General features: G+C 39.2%; 1 protein-coding gene across 9 annotated transcripts in view; it reads left to right on the forward strand.

Annotated features, from left to right (window-relative positions):
• smoc1 (SPARC related modular calcium binding 1) overlaps nucleotides 1–18,386 on the forward strand; it is a 58,128-nt gene extending 39,742 nt beyond the window's left edge. For 5 of the 9 annotated variants that reach the window (XM_086275062.1, XM_086275065.1, XM_086275068.1 and 2 more), the window contains 6 exons: nucleotides 1,778–1,970; nucleotides 3,709–3,791; nucleotides 6,287–6,392; nucleotides 7,200–7,444; nucleotides 8,160–8,193; nucleotides 13,925–18,386. In XM_086275062.1, coding sequence (XP_086131188.1) covers nucleotides 1,778–1,970; nucleotides 3,709–3,791; nucleotides 6,287–6,392; nucleotides 7,200–7,444; nucleotides 8,160–8,193; nucleotides 13,925–13,964 — 701 coding nt within the window. In that variant the 3' untranslated portion in view covers nucleotides 13,965–18,386. Of the gene's footprint in view, nucleotides 1–1,777; nucleotides 1,971–3,708; nucleotides 3,792–6,286; nucleotides 6,393–7,199; nucleotides 7,445–8,159; nucleotides 8,214–13,924 lie in introns of all 9 variants that reach the window. The other 4 variants (XM_086275063.1, XM_086275066.1, XM_086275067.1 and 1 more) reach the window with 3 other exon arrangements.
• The last annotated feature ends 3,306 nt before the right edge of the window (nucleotides 18,387–21,692 follow it).

The raw sequence follows: 21,692 nt of genomic DNA on the forward strand, positions 1-21,692 counted from the left end.
TGGCACTAGTCAGCCCCTTAATGTGAAAACACCACCACATGTCACCACCTTGAAGAAAAGTCACTGTGGCTCTGTTATTGTTGCTTAAGGCTTCATCATAGCGTACTTGAATGTAAAATGAAGAATGGATTTGCAGCAACCAAAGCACACTTAATCACCTTGGTAACTATCTCAGCAGTTAGCTCTGTTGGACATGGCTTAAGAGTGAGCAATGGATTAAATGGATGTGAATATAAATACATTCTTCATCCACTGAGACAAGGTGCTGCAGGAGCATCTCTCAAGGGTTGAGGCCTGTTTTTGAGCAGAAACATGTAAGACTGCGGTGGGTAAAGCCATAATTTAACTTTGCTGCTAATGGCATTACTCTTGGGGTGGTCAAAAATTGGTGATTTAACAAAAGACCTATTTGATTTTTAAAAAAAATCTGCAGTTAAGAATGTGACTATCTCTCCGTAACCCAATGTTGTTACTAAACAGTGACAATTGCCTCCCTGGAACATGCTTGGAGGGAGTATGCCTGGCATCCACATGCTTGCTGTGCAGTATTTTAACATGGGCTCACACAGACTTTGCACAAAGGTGCTGGGAGAACAAATGACTGAATGGAACATTTACTTTCTTACATAAACCTCTGTCCGGTAATATCTACTGCTATGACCCCCAGATAAACTCTCAGTCACAGCTCAGACAAGACACCACTATAGCTCAATACTCTCAAGGCTGGTCCTAACGCATATTGACCAAGCAGCTCTTCCCTAGCTTTTATACTGTCAGGTGGCTGATTCTCAGGAGAACCGGATGGCAGCTGAATTCAAGAAAGGGGCAGGGCGCATTCACCCAACATATGTCACCACACATGTGAAAATGGCATTAATTCAGGTCTGAGTCTCAGAGGGAACCTGTCAGTGACACCCTGATAACCACAGGTTGCGAAAAAAAGTGTGTCTGCGACTGGTAGGTAAGTTATTGCTTGAGGTTGCTGGCTTTACAATTGTTGTGGTTGCTTATAGTTTGCATGGACGATGTTTACTTCTCTTGAAACACATGTCATTTATTCTTGAAGGTGTAGTGAAACTTGGAAAAAGTGCAATGCAAACCTGAAACACACTTCAAAGTAAAAGTTGAATATTTGCAGACAAGTCAGCATTTTCCATCCAAACTACAAATGACCACAGCAACCTGTTAGTGACCTCCAGCAGCCTCTAGCAACCCCCTTGCCAACTGCTCATGGAGTACACACTTTTCCTTAGTGACTGATGATTACCGTGGGAATCACCGACTCGTTTCTAGACCTGAGTTAACAGAACAGCAATCAATTTCATAGTAACTCTCAGCAACCATTTGCAACCTGTTGGAGAATACAAATTTTCCTCATGACCGGTAGTTACGAGATGGTTACAGGTCTCTGGGAACTGTGTGACTGATTCTTTGTACAGCCAGTACATGACTGAGTCTCACTGGAAAATGCCCATATTAAAACTTTTGGTTTGTATTTATAAATTGCCTGGTCAGGACATAAGGCTTTATGTTGTTAATTGTCATTCATGTCCTGAATAAAATGCACATTAATGGATTTTTTCCCTTTTTGTGCTCACAGGCCACATAAAATGTTACCAGAGGCCAACATCTGGTTTGCAGTGAACACTTCCAGAACCCTGTTCCACATATTTCACATTTTAATTTAGTAGTAGTAATTTTTTGTATATGTGCTGTCTGTATTTGGTTTCCCAAATCTGTTATTTTCCTGTACTGAGTGTGTTTCTAATACTTTTAGAGAAAGTTCCCTCTTGTGACCAGGAGAGACAGAGTGCTCTGGAAGAGGCTCTGCAGAATCCTCGTGAGGCCATTTTCATCCCCGACTGTGGACCTGGAGGCCTTTACAAGGCCGTCCAGTGCCACCAGTCCACAGGCTACTGTTGGTGTGTTCTGGTGGACACGGGACGCCCCATTCCTGGAACCTCTACCAGGTAAGATTATCAGAAAAATCACGTAAAGAAACAATATCATTTATTATAGTAGTTACAGATGTTTTTAATTGATTTGATATGCATGTCTGTCTGCCATCATATGAATAACTGACATGCTAATAACAGGACTACTGAAATGTGTTAAAAACAATAATCTGTCTAATTTTAAACAAGAGTGCTCTACGGTAGTTAATTTGAGGGCATCTGAGAATGAATGATTATGGAGTCATAATCACCAATCTAGGAATCCATTCCTGAAAAGCACATATTGGTTCCAAAATTTGAGGCAATCAATCCCCCAAAATAATTCACTTGGATCAACAAAGGAGAAGCTCAAGAATAACACACCTTTTTGCTGTAAGTCAGACTAAAGTGGTGGACCCACTGACAGACTGGTCAGTTATATTATCCAGAAAGTTTTGGATCCAAGCTCTCTTGCCAGTTCACTTGCCAAAGCAATTAGTTCCAAGATTATGTGAATTTCGGTTAGCTAGCTATAAACACTCTGTTTCTGGAATGACTTTGTTTTTAGTGCAGTTGCTACTGTTTACATTGCTTTGAGGAAAGCACAGTATTTTTTGTGCACGAGCTTCATGTTGGGGGATCTCTGAATTAAAAACACGTTCGAAAAAAATGAGTGTTCACTGCTCATGTTTTGTTTCTGTAAAATGTTTTCGTGATTTGTAATCAGAAGATGAATATTACAACTTCAAACAAGTGGCGAGACAAAGACAAAGCGTGGACTATAAGCATGCACTGGTGAAGAAATGAACTGATTTTGTTCCTGAAAAGGAATCATCATTCTCTCTCTCCAAAAGGCTTAATGCTTTACAAGCTGAAGTAAAGACATTTTTCAAATTTGAAGATATGGTCTTCTGTTTGAATAGACAATAGCTCAAGTTTAGTTTCAAATCAATAAGATACCAGAAGGCATATTTATTTATTTTTTGACACCCTAGGATAAATCACTTGCACAACAGGAAACTTTAGACAGAGCAAATTCTGATCTGCATTTCAGAGCTCTTTTATGAAAACCCTGAGGTGATTATTCCTTCACATAAAAATACACTTGGACTAGAACTCATGTCATACATCCCAGTTTCTCTTCTCCAAACAGCAATGTGCAGAGTCATCCATCAGATATCCCCATCTTGGATCAGTGGCTGTGCAGACTGTGTGAAAAAATATAGAGTTGATAACTTGCTTTTGCTTAAAAAAAAAAAAAAAAAAGACAAATCAAACACATGTGCTCCATTTTCCATCGTATTCACGAACCACTGATATAATAGCCAGGAGAAAACGAGTCATGCCACGCGTAATGCTGAACAGTTTGTTATGGCTTTGAGAAAAAAAAAAAAGCTCTGTGCACTTCAAATCCAATTTATTTATCAAGCTATAAAGAAAGGTTAATCACGGTCAACTGAGATGAAGGGAGAGCATACAGATCAAAGACAAGAGAGCAAGAGGTTGTAATTTGAAGAAGTCAGAATTTGAATCATTTGTTACATGTTGCAAATGAGATCATGGAAGACTAATTGGATTGTGGTGGTTTTTTTGTTTAGTTCGGTTCGGTTTTAGTTTCAGGTGATGATTTTTTTTTTTCCTTCTCTAGCTGTTCAGATCTTTCGAAATCAACTCCTTTGATGTCTCCAATTTTTCACACTTTGCTAAGACAGATTTACGCTTTTCCTCTTCGGCTTCTATCTCATGCAGCCATGTGCTTGCCTCTTTGTAACAGGTACCAGACGCCTGAGTGCGATGGAGCTGCACGATCTCGAGTCTCGGACACAGAAGAAGCATTCCAAGGCAGAGAACTGCAAGGTCACTTCACTTTTTCACTGCAGTTCAATCCAATTTGGTTGTGGGAGTACAGAAACTTTCCATTTATTATCTGGTAGAATTTTTATAGCTGCTTTAGAGATTAAACTTGCTTTCCAAATAATAACTGTCAGTGGACTTTAATATCAAAACAGTAGCTTCTAGCCAACAACACAGCTTAGCTGAGGGGGAAAGCATCAATGTTTACTCCCTCTCACCGGGACTGGCTGCTTGTCATGGGTAAATGGAAGCTTCTGTAGCATGAAGGGATTGGCAAGTGTGGTTTGGTAGAAAGAAAATGATTTTTACATGAATCTGTTCACAACAATGTCTCTTTGCTGGAAAGAGAGATTGCTGCTTAAGTTTTTTAAATTTATTTTTTGGCACTTTGAGCACCACAAGGAAGGTGCATCATATTCAAGAGAACTTTTAAAGTCAATACTGCCAAAACAGAGAAACCTATACCAAAATATAATGTAAAAAAACTCTTTGTAGCTATTTAAGATGAATGATATAAGCAAATAACTGAAAAATAGTATATATACACAGAGATGTGGTTTGTCAATGTATACCTGTTTGTGGCTATTGCAAAAAAAAAAAAAAAAAAAAAAAAAAGCCCAGGTCCTACATAATAATCCACATGAATTCTGCTTTTAAATCCATGTTAAAGAATGTAACCTGGAAAGTTTTAAGTATGCACGACTCAGATTGCCCCCTGAGCCAGAGGTCGTAACATAGGCTCATACTCCTTTGCCCTTGTTACTGCTCACTTACTTTTGTTGCCCCTCTGTTTCCCCATCATTTAAGGCTGCATTGTAACTCTTGTTTAATTCCCCATCTGGTGAGTTTACAGAGTCAAGCATACTCCTGACTGTGCAGCAGATGTGTGGTATGTTTTATGGAAGGTGTTAGTGTTGTGGGGTGTGGTGGCAAGGCATGTGGGGGGGCTGCTGGTGGTGTTGGATACTGCAGGGAGCTGAGTGTAGATATTTTTATGTACTGTAGAGGGATGTTCTGAACCGCCACAACAAAGCATGATATTTCATGGCTGTCACATCAAGGCAATGGTGAAAAAAGAATGTTTAAGAGGTGAGGCTTAACAGCATTTGGCTACAGGTTCAGCCTCACCAACTACACATAATGACAATATTGCTTCTGTCCTTTTGAGCATATAACAGCTCGTCCTCTGAGACCAAAGGATGAGATCCATTAAGTTCAACTGTAGTAAAGTAAAGCCTTAGTTGCCTGTGGCTATACTTTGAATAGAATTGTTTAGGACAATGCAATTTGTAATGTGATAATGGTAAAGTCCACCAAACAGTAAAGCAAAATTACACTTTTCATGAATCAGCAAATGCCTTCAAATTGAAAGGTTGAACACATCCACATACATATGCCGCCAATGCAGTATTTACAGTGTCTGCTCTGTAGGTAAAGCCTGACTTTATCAGCTGGCCTGTCACAGATATACCAGTATTGCTGCATATATTGTTCAACACCCACCAGTATTTAACTTCATTTTAGGTGTTGAGAGGGGGGAGTGGGGGGGGGGGGGGGGTCTCATTTGGAGTCTCTCAAGGGTAAATACCCTTCTTTATGTTTATACCTGCAACAATCATGTTTGTAGCAGCTTTCATGTGCCCGCAGCTTCTTTTATGCTGGCAGACATCCTGAACCACCTTGCCTCATAAGCTACATACAACATAACAGTTTGCGCTTCATAACACCCCAATTTAACACTTGGATTAAAGCACAGCGAGGTAGAGATTCTTCAAGCTTGTCATGCTGTAGGAAATGCTAATTGGATTCACCTGGCGGGGCATCAACCCGCCTCCCACAGACCGTCCTGAGCTAACACAAAAGGAAAGAAAAGACGTGAATGGTGCAGAGGATGAGGAGGCCACAAATCCTCAGAGAAAGGGGGAGGAGGGGGATCTACAGAGAGAGCTCGAGAGAAAAAAGAAGAGACTGAAAAAAAAAGGCAGAATAGGAAGATTAGTTTACAGTGCAGCTGCGTTTGAAGTTTCCCTTTAAGAGACACAATTAGGAGGGAAAATTTTGCACTGGTTTTGTGTGCTTTTAAAATACATCTGGGCAATTAAAAAAAGCTACCCAAGGTGTTCAAAATTGTGCCATAAAAGTTAACAGGTCTGCTCTGCTCAAGAAAGCTCTCTCATCACAGCACACTTCTGCCCCACCTCACCCATGTGCCTCAGCTCTGTGTTTTTGAAGTCTAACAAAACAGCCAAACAATGTATTTCACCTCTGTTAAAGCATACATTCATATGTTCATGTTTTTCACCTGGTCACTTTTAACAGATTTACTTGGTCACTAAGCTCTATATAAGGTTTTGACGGTCTAACAGACGTTTTCTATTTGACATCTGTCACAGTGGTTCACTGGTGTTGAAGGTTTAGAGGCTCTTCATTGCGGCCTAATGGCTCAAATTAGTTGTGGTAGGTAATTTTGGTGTATTTTTGTCTTTTATTTGCACCAGGCTGCCCTGAGGGCAAGAAAGTGGAATTCATTACAAGCTTGTTAGATGCCCTCACCACAGACATGGTGCAAGCCATAAACTCACCAGCCCCCTCTGGTGGTGGGAGGTAAGTAGCGTCACATACCACAGACTGACATATTGGCTGATTGTTCGTGGAAAACATTGTTTCCTTTTGGTTTAATGAATTGCAAACACAGAGTATTTCTATGACACACAATGTGAAGATCTGGACACTAGACTTCAGGAGTTACTATGCATTGGTGCTAAAGATGTGTGTATGATGGAGCTGAATGATATTTTGGAATAACAGTGTCCATATAGTTAAATACTGTAAATGCCTTTAAGGAAATATCAACTGTAATCTACTTTACATTTTTCTGGCATAACACATTATATTTTTCTTTGGTGATAAGTGTTCTGTGTTTTTCTGCCAGCTTTTATCTTCAGGGTGGTTGTTAAAATGCTGAATACAGAAGCATTTCTTTTAATGGACTTTTGAGAAGTAAAAAGTAGAGAAAGTGCATCAAAGTTGTTATCTTCCATAATTCAAAGACCAGAAATTAAATTCAGGGTACATGGATGAGGACATCCTGTTATATTTTGTACTAATAAACCTTTTATAGAATGTACAATAGAAACATTAAAATAATTATAACTGTAAAACAGCAACCAGACAGTACATCATTTTTGTTAATAGTAAGAAGCTGTGGATTACTGTAGACACTGCAAAATGTGAGCCCAGTCCTGGAAACTTCTCTGCTAGTACTTTACTGTAATTTAACAGTAAATTTGACCAAGTTGTGGCTATTGATGTGGTGAATGTCCCAAAAGTAATTCTGCCCTCACATTACTTTTTGAAGAGTTTCCATCAGATTTTCTTTTTCAGTTTCTGTTGCCTGTTGTATCTACTCAGGTTTGTGGAGCCTGACCCCAGTCACACTTTAGAAGAGAGGGTGGTGCACTGGTACTTTGCCCAGTTGGATAACAATGGTAGTCAAGACATCAACAAGAAGGAACTAAAGCCTTTCAAGAAGTACTTGAAGAAGAAAGCCAAACCCAAGAAATGTGCCCGAAAGTTCACCGACTACTGTGATCTGAATAAGGACAAAGCCATTTCCCTGCAGGAGCTGAAAGGCTGCCTGGGCGTCAGCAAGGAGGGTAAGAGAGGAAGAAGGAAGCTGAGGAGAAAACTAGGAAATCAAAATGACTGAGAGTGCTGTGCCAGCACAACCATGCAGTAAGACCATGGCTGGCCTCCTTCAGCAACTGGACAGAGATGCCAGTTGGCATTAGGAGCTCATCTGCAACTCTTTTATGGCTTTAGTCTGTTGTTAATATTTCATTATTGTTACATAGTTTAATAAACATAATTATGGTTTCATAGCTTAAAAATGTGAAGTCAGTCACAGTAAGACAGTAATTTTAAGTAAAAGATGAAGTAACTGTACTGCAAGTGACAAACAGTTGAATCAGTTCGCAGTCCAAAGAAGGCTAATGCACTCAGCACCCACTAATGAATATTTAGACAAGACTGATGCATTAACCAATCCTAGACACATACAGTCTGGGCAGAAAAACTGAAGTACTAATAATAAGTTTGCTCCTAATAGAGACTATTAGCATTTGTCAAACAAGCCTAACAACAACGACGATTCTCAGAGCAGCTGCAGTTCAAATATTTGTGGAGAGTAGAATTTTACTTGGTGCTGAATATTAAGAAATTATATTTTAAGCATTAATATCCATTAATAGCCAAATTACCTTAAGCACTTAAAATATAACATTTGCTGTGTGACCAAAAAAAAGTCCCAACAAACCCAAAAAGAAGACATCCACTCCCATTAGGTTTAATCACAGTTTCTCTTTTTTGCAGGTAGCTCAACAACAAGTGGCAACCAAGGGACAAGGCAAGGGACAAATTTGTTCAGTAAGGCAAACTAATACGCTTTCACTAACTCTGCTTCTTGCTTCAGGAGCTGTAGTTGGCTTGTTGTATAATCCATTAACACATATTCGTACATGTGCAATGTGACAGTCTGGCGTATTTAAAACTAGTACTAGTGCATGCTATTCCCTGTGTGATTTGTTATCAACACACAATTACTTTGGCCCACTAGTTAATTACATTTTTTTGTAAGTCACAGCAACAACAAATAAATTATGACCAACTCATCAATCGACCTTTAAGTCCGTCCCGCTGCTCTTTTCCATCTTCCTGTCTTCTTCTCCTCTTGATCACTCTAACGGGATTCCCCTCAGTGAGTGGTGATTGATCCCACTGGTGCTGCTGAGTCTAACCGCCAGCCCTATTCAACGCCACATAACACTGAGGTCATGTGTTTACCCTGGCTCTGCCCTCCGGTGTCTGCAGAACAGTGGCTCTGAGCGGGCATAACGTCAGGGTTCTTGGACCCCGGGCATGGCTGCCAGGATAAACAGCCTCCTCTGCTGGAGCAGAGGAGGCTCGTCTAGCTGTTTCACTACAGTCACTGAATCTATCACCTTCATGCTTAAGAGCTGGAGGTAAATGGCCTGACAGCTTTATATGGCTCCTAATGCTGCCACTCAGGCACTATAAGCTGCTGATGATTGTGGAGAAAGTGAAGTATGAAATAAAGACAAGAAGAGGGAGAGAGCCTGCAGAAAGAAGCTAGAGCCTGTAAGAACATATGGCATTGTTCACTGTCTTGACTAAGAGACAGCCATTGTGTTCAGGTATGCCTAGCTGTTCCTTAATGGCCTAAGTGGTTTAAGTGAAGCTGCCTTTGTCAGCCCTTAAATCTTATCAGGCACTGTCCTCCGGATCGTCATCGGGTTCTTGCTTGATATATTTACCGTTTACAGTGTGTGCTTTTTGCTGAAGGATTTCAAGCATTTGAGGAAGAGTAGAGCTCATCTGTATGAGGTTTCTCCCTCCTGACATGTTGGCAAAAGCAAAGGAAAAATATCTAAATACCTTGGGAGATATTTCCTGAAAAGAGTGGCATCCATCCTCTGAAGACAGTGGAAACGTCATTACAGATGAAGCCAAGGCCAATGATTGTATTCTCTGTAATCTCTTTTTACAGTCAGTCAACTGGTAAGCCACAGGTCTGGAAGCTCAGATAACTCCTGAACAAAACACAAGAATGTTTCACTGTTAAACAAGTTGAGCAAGGTTAACAAAGTTCTTTTTTCCCCCCGAAAGGCTTAATTCCATTTAGAAATACGTAAACACATTTTACAGTAAGTGCAAACACATGGCCTTGTGCATGTATGAGTGCTCACAAACACCTCACAGGGTCATACACAGTTAAAGGATGTTGAGGATCTAGTGAGAGTGACTACAGAGGCCTTAGTTTACAGTATGCATCACCTGCTGTCAAGAATAGCACGAGCTTTGTGAATGAGGATTTGCTCATTTTTGCTATAACACTTAAAACAAACAGGCTAATCAACAAGTTCTAAATGTGATGGTTTGTACATCATGCAGAACGTCATGTATTGTCAGATTGACAGCAAACTGAAGTCACTCCAGTGTGAATCACATGATGGGAATGTGATGGAAGGTGGTTTCAAAACCTGAAGGATTTATTTTCATTTTGTTTACAGAAGTAAAACCAATAGGATTTCTTTTTTTATGCCATCTACGTTAATTATAATCCTTTAATTAAAAATAAGTCTGTGGTCATATAAATATGTTTTTTTTAGTCTTTAAGCAGAGATTAGGAAGGAAACTAATGAGCTCATCACTGGAGGTATTCATAAACTTATTTCACCTGGCAGAGGCAAATAAATAATTCAGTGCTGTTATGTAGACGAGACGAGTAACAAAAACAGATGAGACAGTCTAGCACACAGAATTATGCTTTTTCTGTTTTCTGTCAAACTCCTCTCTTCCTCTTGTCTCCCTTAGTGCTTTCCTGTCTTCTTCTCCTGTTTGTTCTGGCTACGTCTGGCAGGAATGAAAAGAGGGCATTATTGAGCAGCCTTGGCACTGGGGATGCAGGGCCATTAGAGAACTCCTGCCCCCTCAGAGCCAACACCACTTGTGTTTTAATTACAGTGACATCAGCTTGACTTTCTGGATTCTGGGCTGATGTGAAAGAGGTCATCAGAGAGGATACTGACAGGAAAGCATTACTTCTTTATATCATTAGCTTCAGGAATTTGCTACAAAAGTCATTCAATGGGCTGTTTTTACCTAACTGAAAGTAAACTCAAGCCAGTGTATCTCTCGTCTTAGCAAAGTGATTTCCCCCCTGCTGCCATTATGCACAGGTATACCATGATTCCCAGCTCTTGAGCCAAGTGGCTTTATTGGTCAGTCCCAGGTGAGGCCAGGCGATTCACTGCTAGACAGGATCTGCTTTCAGCTCTTTATCAGAAGTGGGGCCAAGGTGTCCAGGGAGAGGCTGGAGAGCTTTGTGTTGTTAATGGCACAGACAGTGTCCTTAGTGACTGGGAAGAGAGGAGGGAGAGGACCATTCGCTCCTCTGGAGCCTCGTAATTGCAAAGCCAATTCATCAGCACAACTGTCGCTCAGCTTCTCACAACAGAGACATTTATCTGAGCTAAAGAGAGGAACAGCATGACTTCAGTGGAAAAAGCTCTTAGGAAATATTGTGGACCTGCCTCAACAGGTAGAACATGCCACTAGTGTTGCCAAGGTAAAGGATTTATGACAACGAATACTACCACTTAAAAATCCATTAATGTGAGAAAGGACAAACTTTAGCCAAATACTTCATTTTATGTCTGAAAAACCATCCATTCATTCATCCATCCTCACTTATCCAGGTTTGGGTCATGGCGATAGTTACACCTAGACCTCCCTCTCCCAGGCCACCTTGTCTTACTCAACATCCAGGAAACATCCAGGAGGCTTTACTTGGCTTCTTTTTCAATGTGGAGATGTAGCAGCACCGCTGTGAGCCAACCTGAATCACAGAGGTCCCTTATGGAGAGACCAACAACTCATGAGGAAGCTCATTGTTGTTGCTTGCACCTGCAATCTCATTCTTTTGGTTACTAGCCAGAGCTCATGGCCATGGCCGTAAAGGTAGGAACATAGACTAACCAGTAAACTGACAGCTTCACCCTCAGCTCCGTCTTCAAGCCAATAGTGTTCGCCTCACTACAGATACCACACCAATCTGCCATCATTCTCCCACTTCACTCTCCCCACACTCGTGAACTCAAGACCCCAAGATACTTAAACTCCTCGACTTAAGGAATAGCTTGTCGATGACCTGGAGTTAACACTCCACCCTTTTCTGAATAAGAACAATACTCTGAAACTTTGACACCCTGATTCATATCCTACCACTACATAATTAGCGGCAAGTTGAAGGTCGCTGGTTGATGAGACCAGGAGAACCACATCATCTGCAAAGAAGTGGTTTGCAGATGGCTACCAGAGCAGAGATCCTCCAACACTTGGCTCCACCTACAAATTCCATCCATTAAAGTTATAAGGAATCGGTGATAAAGCTCTCGCTACCACTGTACAGGGACTGAATGAACTGCAGCTACTGGCCAGTCAACCTGCACTCCTGGAACACCACCCAAAGGATGTTCCAACAGATGCAGTCGAATGCCTTGTCCAAGTTCACAAACAACATGCAGACTCATTGGGCAAACTTCCATTCTCTCTGAGAGAGTAAAGAGCTGGTCCAGTATTGCAAACCACCATGTTTCCTCCTGAATATGCGCTTTTACTAACAGATGGATTTTCCTCTCCAGAACATTGTCATAGACCTTGCTGGGGTGGGTGAGAAGTGGGAACCCTCTGAAATTAGAGAACATGTTCTGGTCCCCCCTCTTAAAAAGGGTTACCGCCACTCTGGTCTGCCAGTCCAGAGGCATTGTCCTCAAGTTTCAGGTGATGTTGCTGAGATGTGTCAACCAAACCAATATCCAGAACCTTTAATTAAGAACTCAGTCTCTTGAAGGCTTGGCAAAAAGGCCAAGCTGAACTTCAATCCCAGAAGATCATCTGATCTTGTTACCAGCCAACAATAGCTGATTTCTTAGCTGGACATGCAACTGTCCACAGTTGTTGCACATCTGCAAGCACCTTTGAAACCCCCTATACCCTAACACTTCTTTTACATGGTGTGCCTGACTTAATCAGTCATATCTGTTGTCACTGGTATATGCCCTGTTCTGTGCTGGGGTATTGCTGTTCTCTCCAACTGGCTGAAGGGTGGGGGAGTCCCAGAACAGAGACATGGTGCCAAATATAAAATACTAAAAATGGAAATCAAAATTATCTTATGACAAGGGATCACGTTAACCTCATTGCTTCCATGCAAAGAGGCAGTAGAGATTTTTGGTATTTCTGTTTCAAGCACAGAAACTATTTTTTACGACCTGGGTAAGATGATTCATTCTGTTTTGGTCACATACAGGACCTAAAGCAATATTTATTTACATAAAAGCGTCAAAGCTAAAACTGCAAACGGTAGTCACTTAGATTAAACAGACTCGTGGAAAGATTAGTTGGCTATAATATTTTATTTTGTACAGTTACAGTAAAGTATAGATGAAAACATCCACCGCTGGATCGCTCATGTGGAATGTAACTGCTGATTTATAGGACAGTGGAAGGATTGTGATGCATTAAAGTCTGAACTGAGTTATTGCTTGTAAATGTATCATCTGAGACTACAGAAGCCTCTAGAGTGAAATCAGCTGGGCTTCTTTTTCGTAGAAATGAAATCCAGCTTATTGACAGATATTGCACCTGCAGCTCCCTACCCCCAGGCTGCTCTTTTGAACACCTCATGCAGGCCAGTAAAGTCTACACATACAAGCAAACACTGCACAGAAAATATGCAGAAAGAAAGAATTTACCTATATACAGAAATACAATTTCATTATTAATGCACTAAATTTAAACCAAACTTAACTCAGCATAGAAATGCTTGCATATAAAAGTGAACACCCAGGCACATGGCTTGAAACACAGCCTGAGCTCTAACAGGAGGACCTCGGCTCTATTCTGACAGCCATCTGCAAGCAATCTAAGCTCTTGACCCATCTGCTTTCTCCCAGGCCTGTTCTTCTTTCTTTCCTTCTTTATCTTTCTCTTCTACTCCCTTTTTGCCCCTGACCATATACACCCACACATCTGATTGATGAGTTAGCAGCATGCGCAGTTCAGTTCACTGTCCCATGCAACTGCAAAACAGTACAACTTTACAGATTTTGCTTGGCTTTAACATAATTGCAGGAAATTTGATGTTACCGTTCTAGATAACATTTTGAGTCAGTACATATTACTCGTGTAGTTTAATTACCTTAAAAAACAAAATGATGGAGAGCAGACAGTATGCTGGTGATGTCTGTAATATAGAGATATAATTAAAGTTTGACAAATTAAAATAAAATGAATTCTGTAACAGATTAAATTAAACTAAAAATCTGCTTTGTTTGAAAAATCTGAGGACAAATCTGCTTTCCACATGGTCATTCAGAGACTTTCACATGTTCAAAAAAAAGCACAAAGAGCATTGTTACGTGTTTGCGCACTGAAGGGTTTGCATTAATTGTACTCAGAAACACAGCCCACATCAGTAGTAACAAATCTCTACTTCCTACACTTTCATTATTAAATGATTTCTTTTGTCTTCTTCTTCCTGCACATGTTTCCAGTAGGACGTCTGGTGTGAGAAGAGAAGGATCAAGAAGCTGAGATGAGAGCAGAGGGCACAGAGGGAAGGCATCTGCGCGCTTGCTGACAGGACAGAGACAGATGGAGCAGAAAAATTAAGAAGTTCCTGAGTTTTGTAAATGAACAGAAAAAAAATGGAAAAGAAAAACAAAGTGGCACCAAAATATTTGCACTTTCTTCTCCCTATGTTTGACATTTTATTTGTTTTTATGTTTTTTTCCTGTCTTGAAGTGACTGAAAAATATCTAGGTAAGAATGAGAATATATTTGCAAAGATGACAGGCTCACCACTGGAAGAGCAAGTATGTGTATATTACCACAATTCTCTGTGTGTTAAGTCTGATGTTTTGATTCCTTCTGTGTGTCCTCACGCGGTACTAATACACATTTTTTTGCCATGTGAATTAAAATTACAGGCCCTTTGTTACAAAAAGCAGCACACAGGTCAGTGGAAACCTATAAAAGAGGATCTTGCTGTGAGTCACATACAAAAAAAAAGAATGGTGCTTATTTAAAACGCACTCTACAAGTCAGTCTAGAACAACTAAAACAAATGTGTAATGTTCTATGTGAAGAAGCAACAATTATGTGAGTGGCATGTATCGGAATTAAACTGTGAGTTGAGTCTATGGATCATCAGCACAGAATTAGCTGCGTGAATCCTGCACAAAACCTTCTCGATACATTAACATTTTGGATATCTGGTTTTTGTCAAGTGTCATGCACGCACCGGTGTCGGACAGTGGTAGCTAAGTGGATGTCACTTTTTTTTTTACCCAATTACTTTTTCTACAACCCCAAAACATTGCAAAAACACTCTTCTTCACTATTCATAATTTATTTTCACATTCTGTAGTATCAAAAAAAGAGAATTTACAACAACAAATCCCAAAAAGTTGGGATGCTGTGTAAAATGTAAATACAAACAGCATGCAAAGATTTGCAAATCTCATAATCCCATATTTTATTTACAAATGAAAATGTACCATTTTCTGGGAAAAAGCTCATTTGAAATTTATTGGTAGCAACGTATCTCACATTAATTGAGACAAAGCCATATTTACCACTGTGTAGAATCCTCTGTTCCAATCCAGTTGTCTGACTTTTGGGAGATGAATTCTGTTCCATTAACTAAATGTTTTCAGTTAGTGGAAGGTCTGGACTGCAGGCAGGCCAGTTCAGCACCCAGACTCTTATACTATGAAGCCATGCTGTTATAAAAGATTCATCATGCAGTTAAGCATCGTTTTGCCAAAATGTGCACGATTTTCCCTGAACAAGATATCATCTACCTTTGAACACTAATGATGCCTTTCCAGAGGTGCAAGCTGCCAGTTCCATGGGTACTAATGTACCCCTATACCATCAGAGATGCAGGCTTTTGAACTGAGCACTATTAAGGCGGATGCTCTCTTCCCTCTTTAGTTAGGAGAATGTTAAGCGCTTGCTCTCCAAACAGAATTTGAAATTTGGACTCATCTGACCATAGAACAGCTTTCCACTTTGCCTTAGTCCAATTTAAATAACCTTTGGCCCAGAGAAGATTATGGTGTTTCTGCATCATGTTCACATATAACTACTTCTTTGCATGATAGAGCTTTAACATGCATTTAAGAAAATAATGCCTGTTTTTAATGCAGTGCCAGTTGAGGTCCCAGCTATCACGGACATACAATAGTGATTTCAGTCTTATTCTTTGCACACAGAGATTTCTCCAGATTTTGTGAAACTTGTGATATTATCACAAGATCATATTATCTACTGTAGATGATATGACATTTAAACTCTTTACACTCAATCGCTTTTAAAAGGAACATTATTCTAATATTGTTCCACAATTTGGAGATGCGCATTTTTGCAGGTTGGTGGATCTCTGTCTATCTTTACTTCTGAGAAACTCCAAGAATACCTGATTAGTTGTGAAATTTTCCACAAGCTGGCTTTTTGGTACCACTTACTTTTGAAAGAATATTTTCATGAGATGTCTCAGTTTAAACATGTGATATGTTTTCAGTGTTCTATTTTAAATAAAATATGGGTTTATGATATTTGCAAATCAGTGGAATCATTTTTTTTAATTTACATTTTACACAGTGTTCTGAATTTTTTTTGGAAATGGGTTTGTAAAAAACAAATATAATAATAGAACAAATAGTAAAAGATTCTGACAAATTAAACATGCAAAACAGCTGCTAGTAAAAGATTTCACACAGGATGTTCATGGAACTTTACACTGTTGCACCCAGTGGAAGACATTTCAACATGTTTACACAAAGGTTGGAATACGAACAAACAGTATTAAATATGAAGTAATGAAAGAATTCAGGAATGCAACCACACGCATGTAACCACACAGAGACAAACAACTCTAAAATACAGCCGTATAAAGTTGTGGGTTGCATTTTAGCATAAATGTCCACACAGGTGTTTTTAGAGCTGGGTTATTGAGAAGCTTTATGTTAGATGGGCGAGCTACTAGACCTTGTAATGACAGATAATTTGATAGATGCTCTTCTGAAACCAAGTAGAATTGTACAAATGATTTCATACCAAAACAAACACACTGTTTGCAAAAAGAGCCGCAAAATATTTTCCCGGAAAAAAAACAAAGTTTGAGCTCTGAAACAAAATCTGTCTTCATGTGTTACCGATTTGGTTAAAATTTCCCAAGCCTCCAGAGTTGCTATTGCACCAGGCACCTCTGATTTGTATAAAGTAACATAGATCTCAAGTTTACACTAATGAGGAGCTGGCAAATTGTTGTTTAAGTTCCAAGTCTGACACTATGTGATCAGAATCCATTGCATTGGTGCTTACATAAACAAATGGGACGCATTCACTAATGCATCTTCAATTTAAATGTGTCCTTACCACAGTGGAGGCCACTCATTTATAATACATGCATCCCATTCTTTTGTGTATAAGTTTATATAGTGTTAAAAGTAATTGTGCAGGTTTTGTTAAACTACACTATTATAATGTTAGTATCCGTTCTTTACAAAATCAATCATGTAATGATCTTTCTTTAATTCTGCCTTCTAGTGTTTACTGATCCAAACTGAACAAATCTTTGACTCTCTTGTGGAGATTTTAGTTTTCTAAATAGATTACATTCCAATAAAGATGTTTTAAATATTATTAGTATCAGAGAAAAACGACTCCACAGTTGACTAATCTAACCAGTAAATAGAGTAAGAAGTTCACATGGTTCAATATCTTGTTAATCTCAGCCCATTTCATCGATCATATTCACGTTTACCTCGCAAGATATGGCGTGGCAGTTCATACAGTAAATACTGGAGCCTTCCCAGTAATGTCAGACTATGTATTGTGTATGTAAACACAATTACTGTCTGACCTCAAACAGCTGATGTCAGTCTTGTTGTCTCAAACACTTAAAACTACTCATAGTGGAGCTTTTCCACTTTATGTAAGACACTGAAGTAAGTCTTTTGAAAAATACTGCCCCGGGTGTCTGATAAATGCTAACATTTTATGAGCAGTGAAGGGGGGAAAAAATCCTTTTAGTTTTGCAGTGTAAAAAATAAAAATGTGATCCTCACATTTGGGAACAATCGGAGAATCGTGCCTTTGCTGTTGTGGTTTAAATACTTTGTATGAGTTGTATTCCCCAATAGTCCCTGCAATGGCTCACAATTATGAGACAAAAAAAAGCTCCTTTTGTAAATATGTACAATAAGCTTTGTTTTACTAAATGTCACTGTGGGGGTGTATGATTGTTCACTTACTTCACTGTCATTCTGGCTTCTTGTAAAAAAAGATATACTTTTCTCTCTGTTTATATCATGTCAAACATTAGGCTGTTACAGTAGCTAATTCACAACATGGAAATGCTTAGGCGAGACTGCACGTTGTCAGCTCTGAGGACTGTTTATTTTAACTATGGTGAGGTTAGTTTACTATTTCAGTTTGTGTTTTAAGATTCCCGTCGTCATCACTACGCACAGTCAGGACCATACTTATGCAGTATCTGGTGCTTAATATACTACAATCACAAGTCCAGTTGCATCTAATTTGAATTGGATAGTTATGCCAAGAAACCAGAAAAGAAACCAGCCTTTCTTTGAGGGCTGTGCAGTCTCTCCTGAGTGCCTGTTTCAATCCAGGTTTGAACACAGTGAGCTTATGTGTGTCTGCTGAAGTGCTTCCAGACGCTGCAGAGCTGCAAATCACATGCAAGATCTAAAACAGCCCAAAAGGCTAGTAATCACTACAAATCATGATGGGAAAAATGTAGTGAAGGAGTCTTGTAGCATGTCAGTTTGGTAGAGAAAAGACAGCTTTTTTTTGTTTCACTTGTTTTTGCACTTCACCATTCAAATGTGTTTTGATAATGTTTCTTATTCATAGCAAAGGAAATTAGATCCATGGAAAAGAAAACACTGAAATGTGTTATTTTTGAATAAAAATGATTCATGTGGATTTGGGTGCTGCTCAGAATCATTGACATTTTCAAACTTGTGTCAAAGTAGACACAAGCAAAACAAAAGAGGCTAAAGGCTTTTTTCTTTTAATCTCAAAATGAATCAGTCAAGTGCAAAGCTCAGAAAATGTTCATAAAGTTTATGAGCTACAACGCAGTAGTAGCTTCCACCTGGGTTGTATCACTCTTTGGGATACTTCATGCTGTTTCCTACCTTAAGTGTGTCATAAATTTAAAGCAGCTATCTAGTTGCCCAACATATGGAAGAATTTAACATCTCACTGTTGTATGGACAGAGAGGACTGAATTCAGCAACAAGACACTTGAAAACTTGAACCACGTTATATCTCTTACAGAATCATGTTGAGGAAACTGTAGAGGTACTGTGTGACACTCTAAGTATCCAACTGATTAGACTCACTTTAATATTACTACAATATAAACAGTGGTATTTTAAAAAGCTTGATAATGATTCTAAAGAAATATGGAAACTCTCCATATTACATCTCCTTAAACTATACTTTTCTGGGCAGTTGAAAGCATTTAGAGCTGTTAACAGAAGACAAATTTTCTGAAAGGAGGGCGAAGGAGTTCAATATTGACCCCAAATGGTGAAGATTGTTCACTGCAGGTTGGAGTTTGACAAATTGAATCCAGTGTCTGCACAACAAGTTTTTACTTATGATACGGCATCAAGCAAGCCAACTGAATTTCATGAACTGAAATATTTTAATAAAGATAATGTTTTTACTGAATTTCTCTGCAGACTTGTGTAGTTTTTGTGTTTTTAATGGTTGAAATAAATAAAAGATCCCACGGGAAATTTGTAGCGGAATTTCCTGTCCATGTTAAAAAAGGACTATAATTAATTGTCCCCATGTTTGAATGTGGAAACCTATTATGCACAATTATTTGTGTGCGCTGTGAGATGCCCTGATTTAGTGATGATACTTCAAAGGTGCTGGTGATTTTATCAGTGCATGATGGGAGGAAGAGGGCTTGTGGTGAGGTTGCTGGTGAAGGAAGGGGTGGTAGTGGTTTGGAAATGGGTAAGGGGGAGACAGGCGGTGGAGAGGGCTGGTATCACAGATGAAATTGGAGCCAAGAGGCAGCTGCAGTACATCTGTCTTGTACTGACACATGTGGCATTTGACTTCCAGTGTGAAGTTCAAAAGAGTTTTATAATGACGCAGCTGCTTAGGGATGTATGTGCGTGTGTGTGTTAGTGTGTGTGTTCTTTCTCCTTTGTTGAAAGTGGGGTGAAGGGTAGGCAGGTTGCCGGAGGGGTTTCATAGGTGAAAGCTGGAATTTGGATTTTTGAAAGTGACGTGGGCAGAATAGGAGCGGAATAATGTTTAGGAGTTTTACAACTTTGTGTTATCTAACTTTCTTAAAGGAGTGAGTATTTTTTTAAATTCTTTAAACACTAATTGAGTGACAATCTTTTTTTTTTTTTTAAATCACTTATCTAATTCAGGATAAGCAGTTCAGAAAGTGCATAGATAGAATCTTTTGATTCTGGACTTGGAGTTAAAGACATCAACTTGAATTACCGACATTTCTCAAGTGATGGTTTTACAGCAAAGCTGATAATTCAGTCGATAGGAATGCATTCTAAAACAATTTCAGTAATCATCTAATGACTCAACCTTTTTCCTCGCTGTCTATTTACAAGCATCATGTGTGGAAGAAATCAGTCCAAGAAGTAGTTGTCCAATACAATTAGCCACCGTCTAATATTTCCCACATGTTTTAGTAGTGATGAGTAAATTTGCGCATTTTTATCCTCCTTTGTGCGCACTGAAACGCTTAGAAACAGACCAAAACCACCATTACTGGTAATTTAGAGAGCGAGCCATTAGCTTCGGTGATAGCGAAACATTAACGGTGGGGGGATGACGGCGCACACCGCTCACCATTTGTGCCCTTGTGTGCCTGTGCAGAACCTCCCCAGCTGCTTGACTGCAAGGTCAAGGGGTTGCCTGTCAGGAGGCCAGGGCTCAGGGGTCAAAGGTCATATTCCAGACGGGCGTATCCACACGCTGATTAAGAACTCAGCTGCACAGAACAGAACAGAGCTTGCAGGTGGATGATGCATTTGACCCCTCTCTAAAATGCCCCAAAACACTTCTCTTTCTTGTTTGTGCTCAGAAACTTCTAAATATAAGTATCACTGATAAATATAGTCTTGTGATATTGTGATTGGCTTTCTTTAAAAATAGAGCACCCTTAAGGAACTGTTCCAATCATTGTAAGTTTCAGTTTGGAAGGATTATATTTCTTATTCATGCTGAAGAAAGCACATATTTCATTTTGTTGTATGAAATGAGCAATCTCATGTTATTTAACATCAAAAACGTTAACATCAAAGCTATGATGTCAGTCAGCAGTTTAGGGCTTACAAGAACTAGTTTTTAAATATGAAGCTAGATCTGTTTTTGTGTATAACGTTTAATTGTGCTCCGTCTGTAATATAAAGCATTTCACATATGACTCAGTGTAGCTGAGATGATCTGCTTTTCATCACCTCTACGCTCCAGGGGCCATTTAATATTTATGCGAACGTATTCAACTTAAAATTAATGATAAAAATTTTTTTCAAATGATGTGGTTTGCACTGAGTGTGGGAAATGTTTACAGCATTTATATTCATTTGGCTTATGAGTCTCGGCAATGAAATACAGTTAGGGGGCTTGTGGAATTTCTTACGAGACAGGTGTGTGCTTAGCTTACATGATTTCATCATAAAGACACACTTAACCCACATTTTGAGCAAACATATAGCATATTCAAACATCTGTCTTTAGTGAATTCTAGCGCAGAGCACAGATATAAGCACATACTCGATTGTGCAATAGTTTTTCAATAAAACTGGATTGGATTAAACATTAACGAGCCATGTAAAGAAACAGGATGTAGCAAAAAGAATTGAGCATTCACTGACTGAAAATAAAGCAATGGAATAATGAAATTAAGCTTTTCGGAATAGTATATCTGGGTGAACACTGGAGATGAGTTCATATCACCTATAACAATCACTCAATCATAAGGTTTATTTGGATGACTATTAGAAATCAGAGAGACACAATTATGCCAAAATCAGATAGAAACTTATTATTGTTTTACGTGTTCCCCCTTTGCATAGTTTCTGTATTTGACTGCCATCATTAAAGTTTTGGGTAACGCTGTAATGTGCGCAGTAGATGAATAGGGACCATTTTAGAGCAGTTCCTTTGTAAATACACACAAAAAACGCAGGAAGAGTTTATCACGTCAGCAAACATACTGACATTTTGAGACTAAAC

The sequence above is a fragment of the Aulonocara sp. 'chitande type north' Nkhata Bay genome, linkage group LG19 (assembly GCF_057382095.1).
Source record: "Aulonocara sp. 'chitande type north' Nkhata Bay isolate Kocher_YH1m ecotype deep benthic linkage group LG19, A_spYH_male_GT1.1, whole genome shotgun sequence".
In the NCBI taxonomy this organism is placed as follows: Eukaryota; Metazoa; Chordata; class Actinopteri; order Cichliformes; family Cichlidae; genus Aulonocara; species Aulonocara sp. 'chitande type north' Nkhata Bay.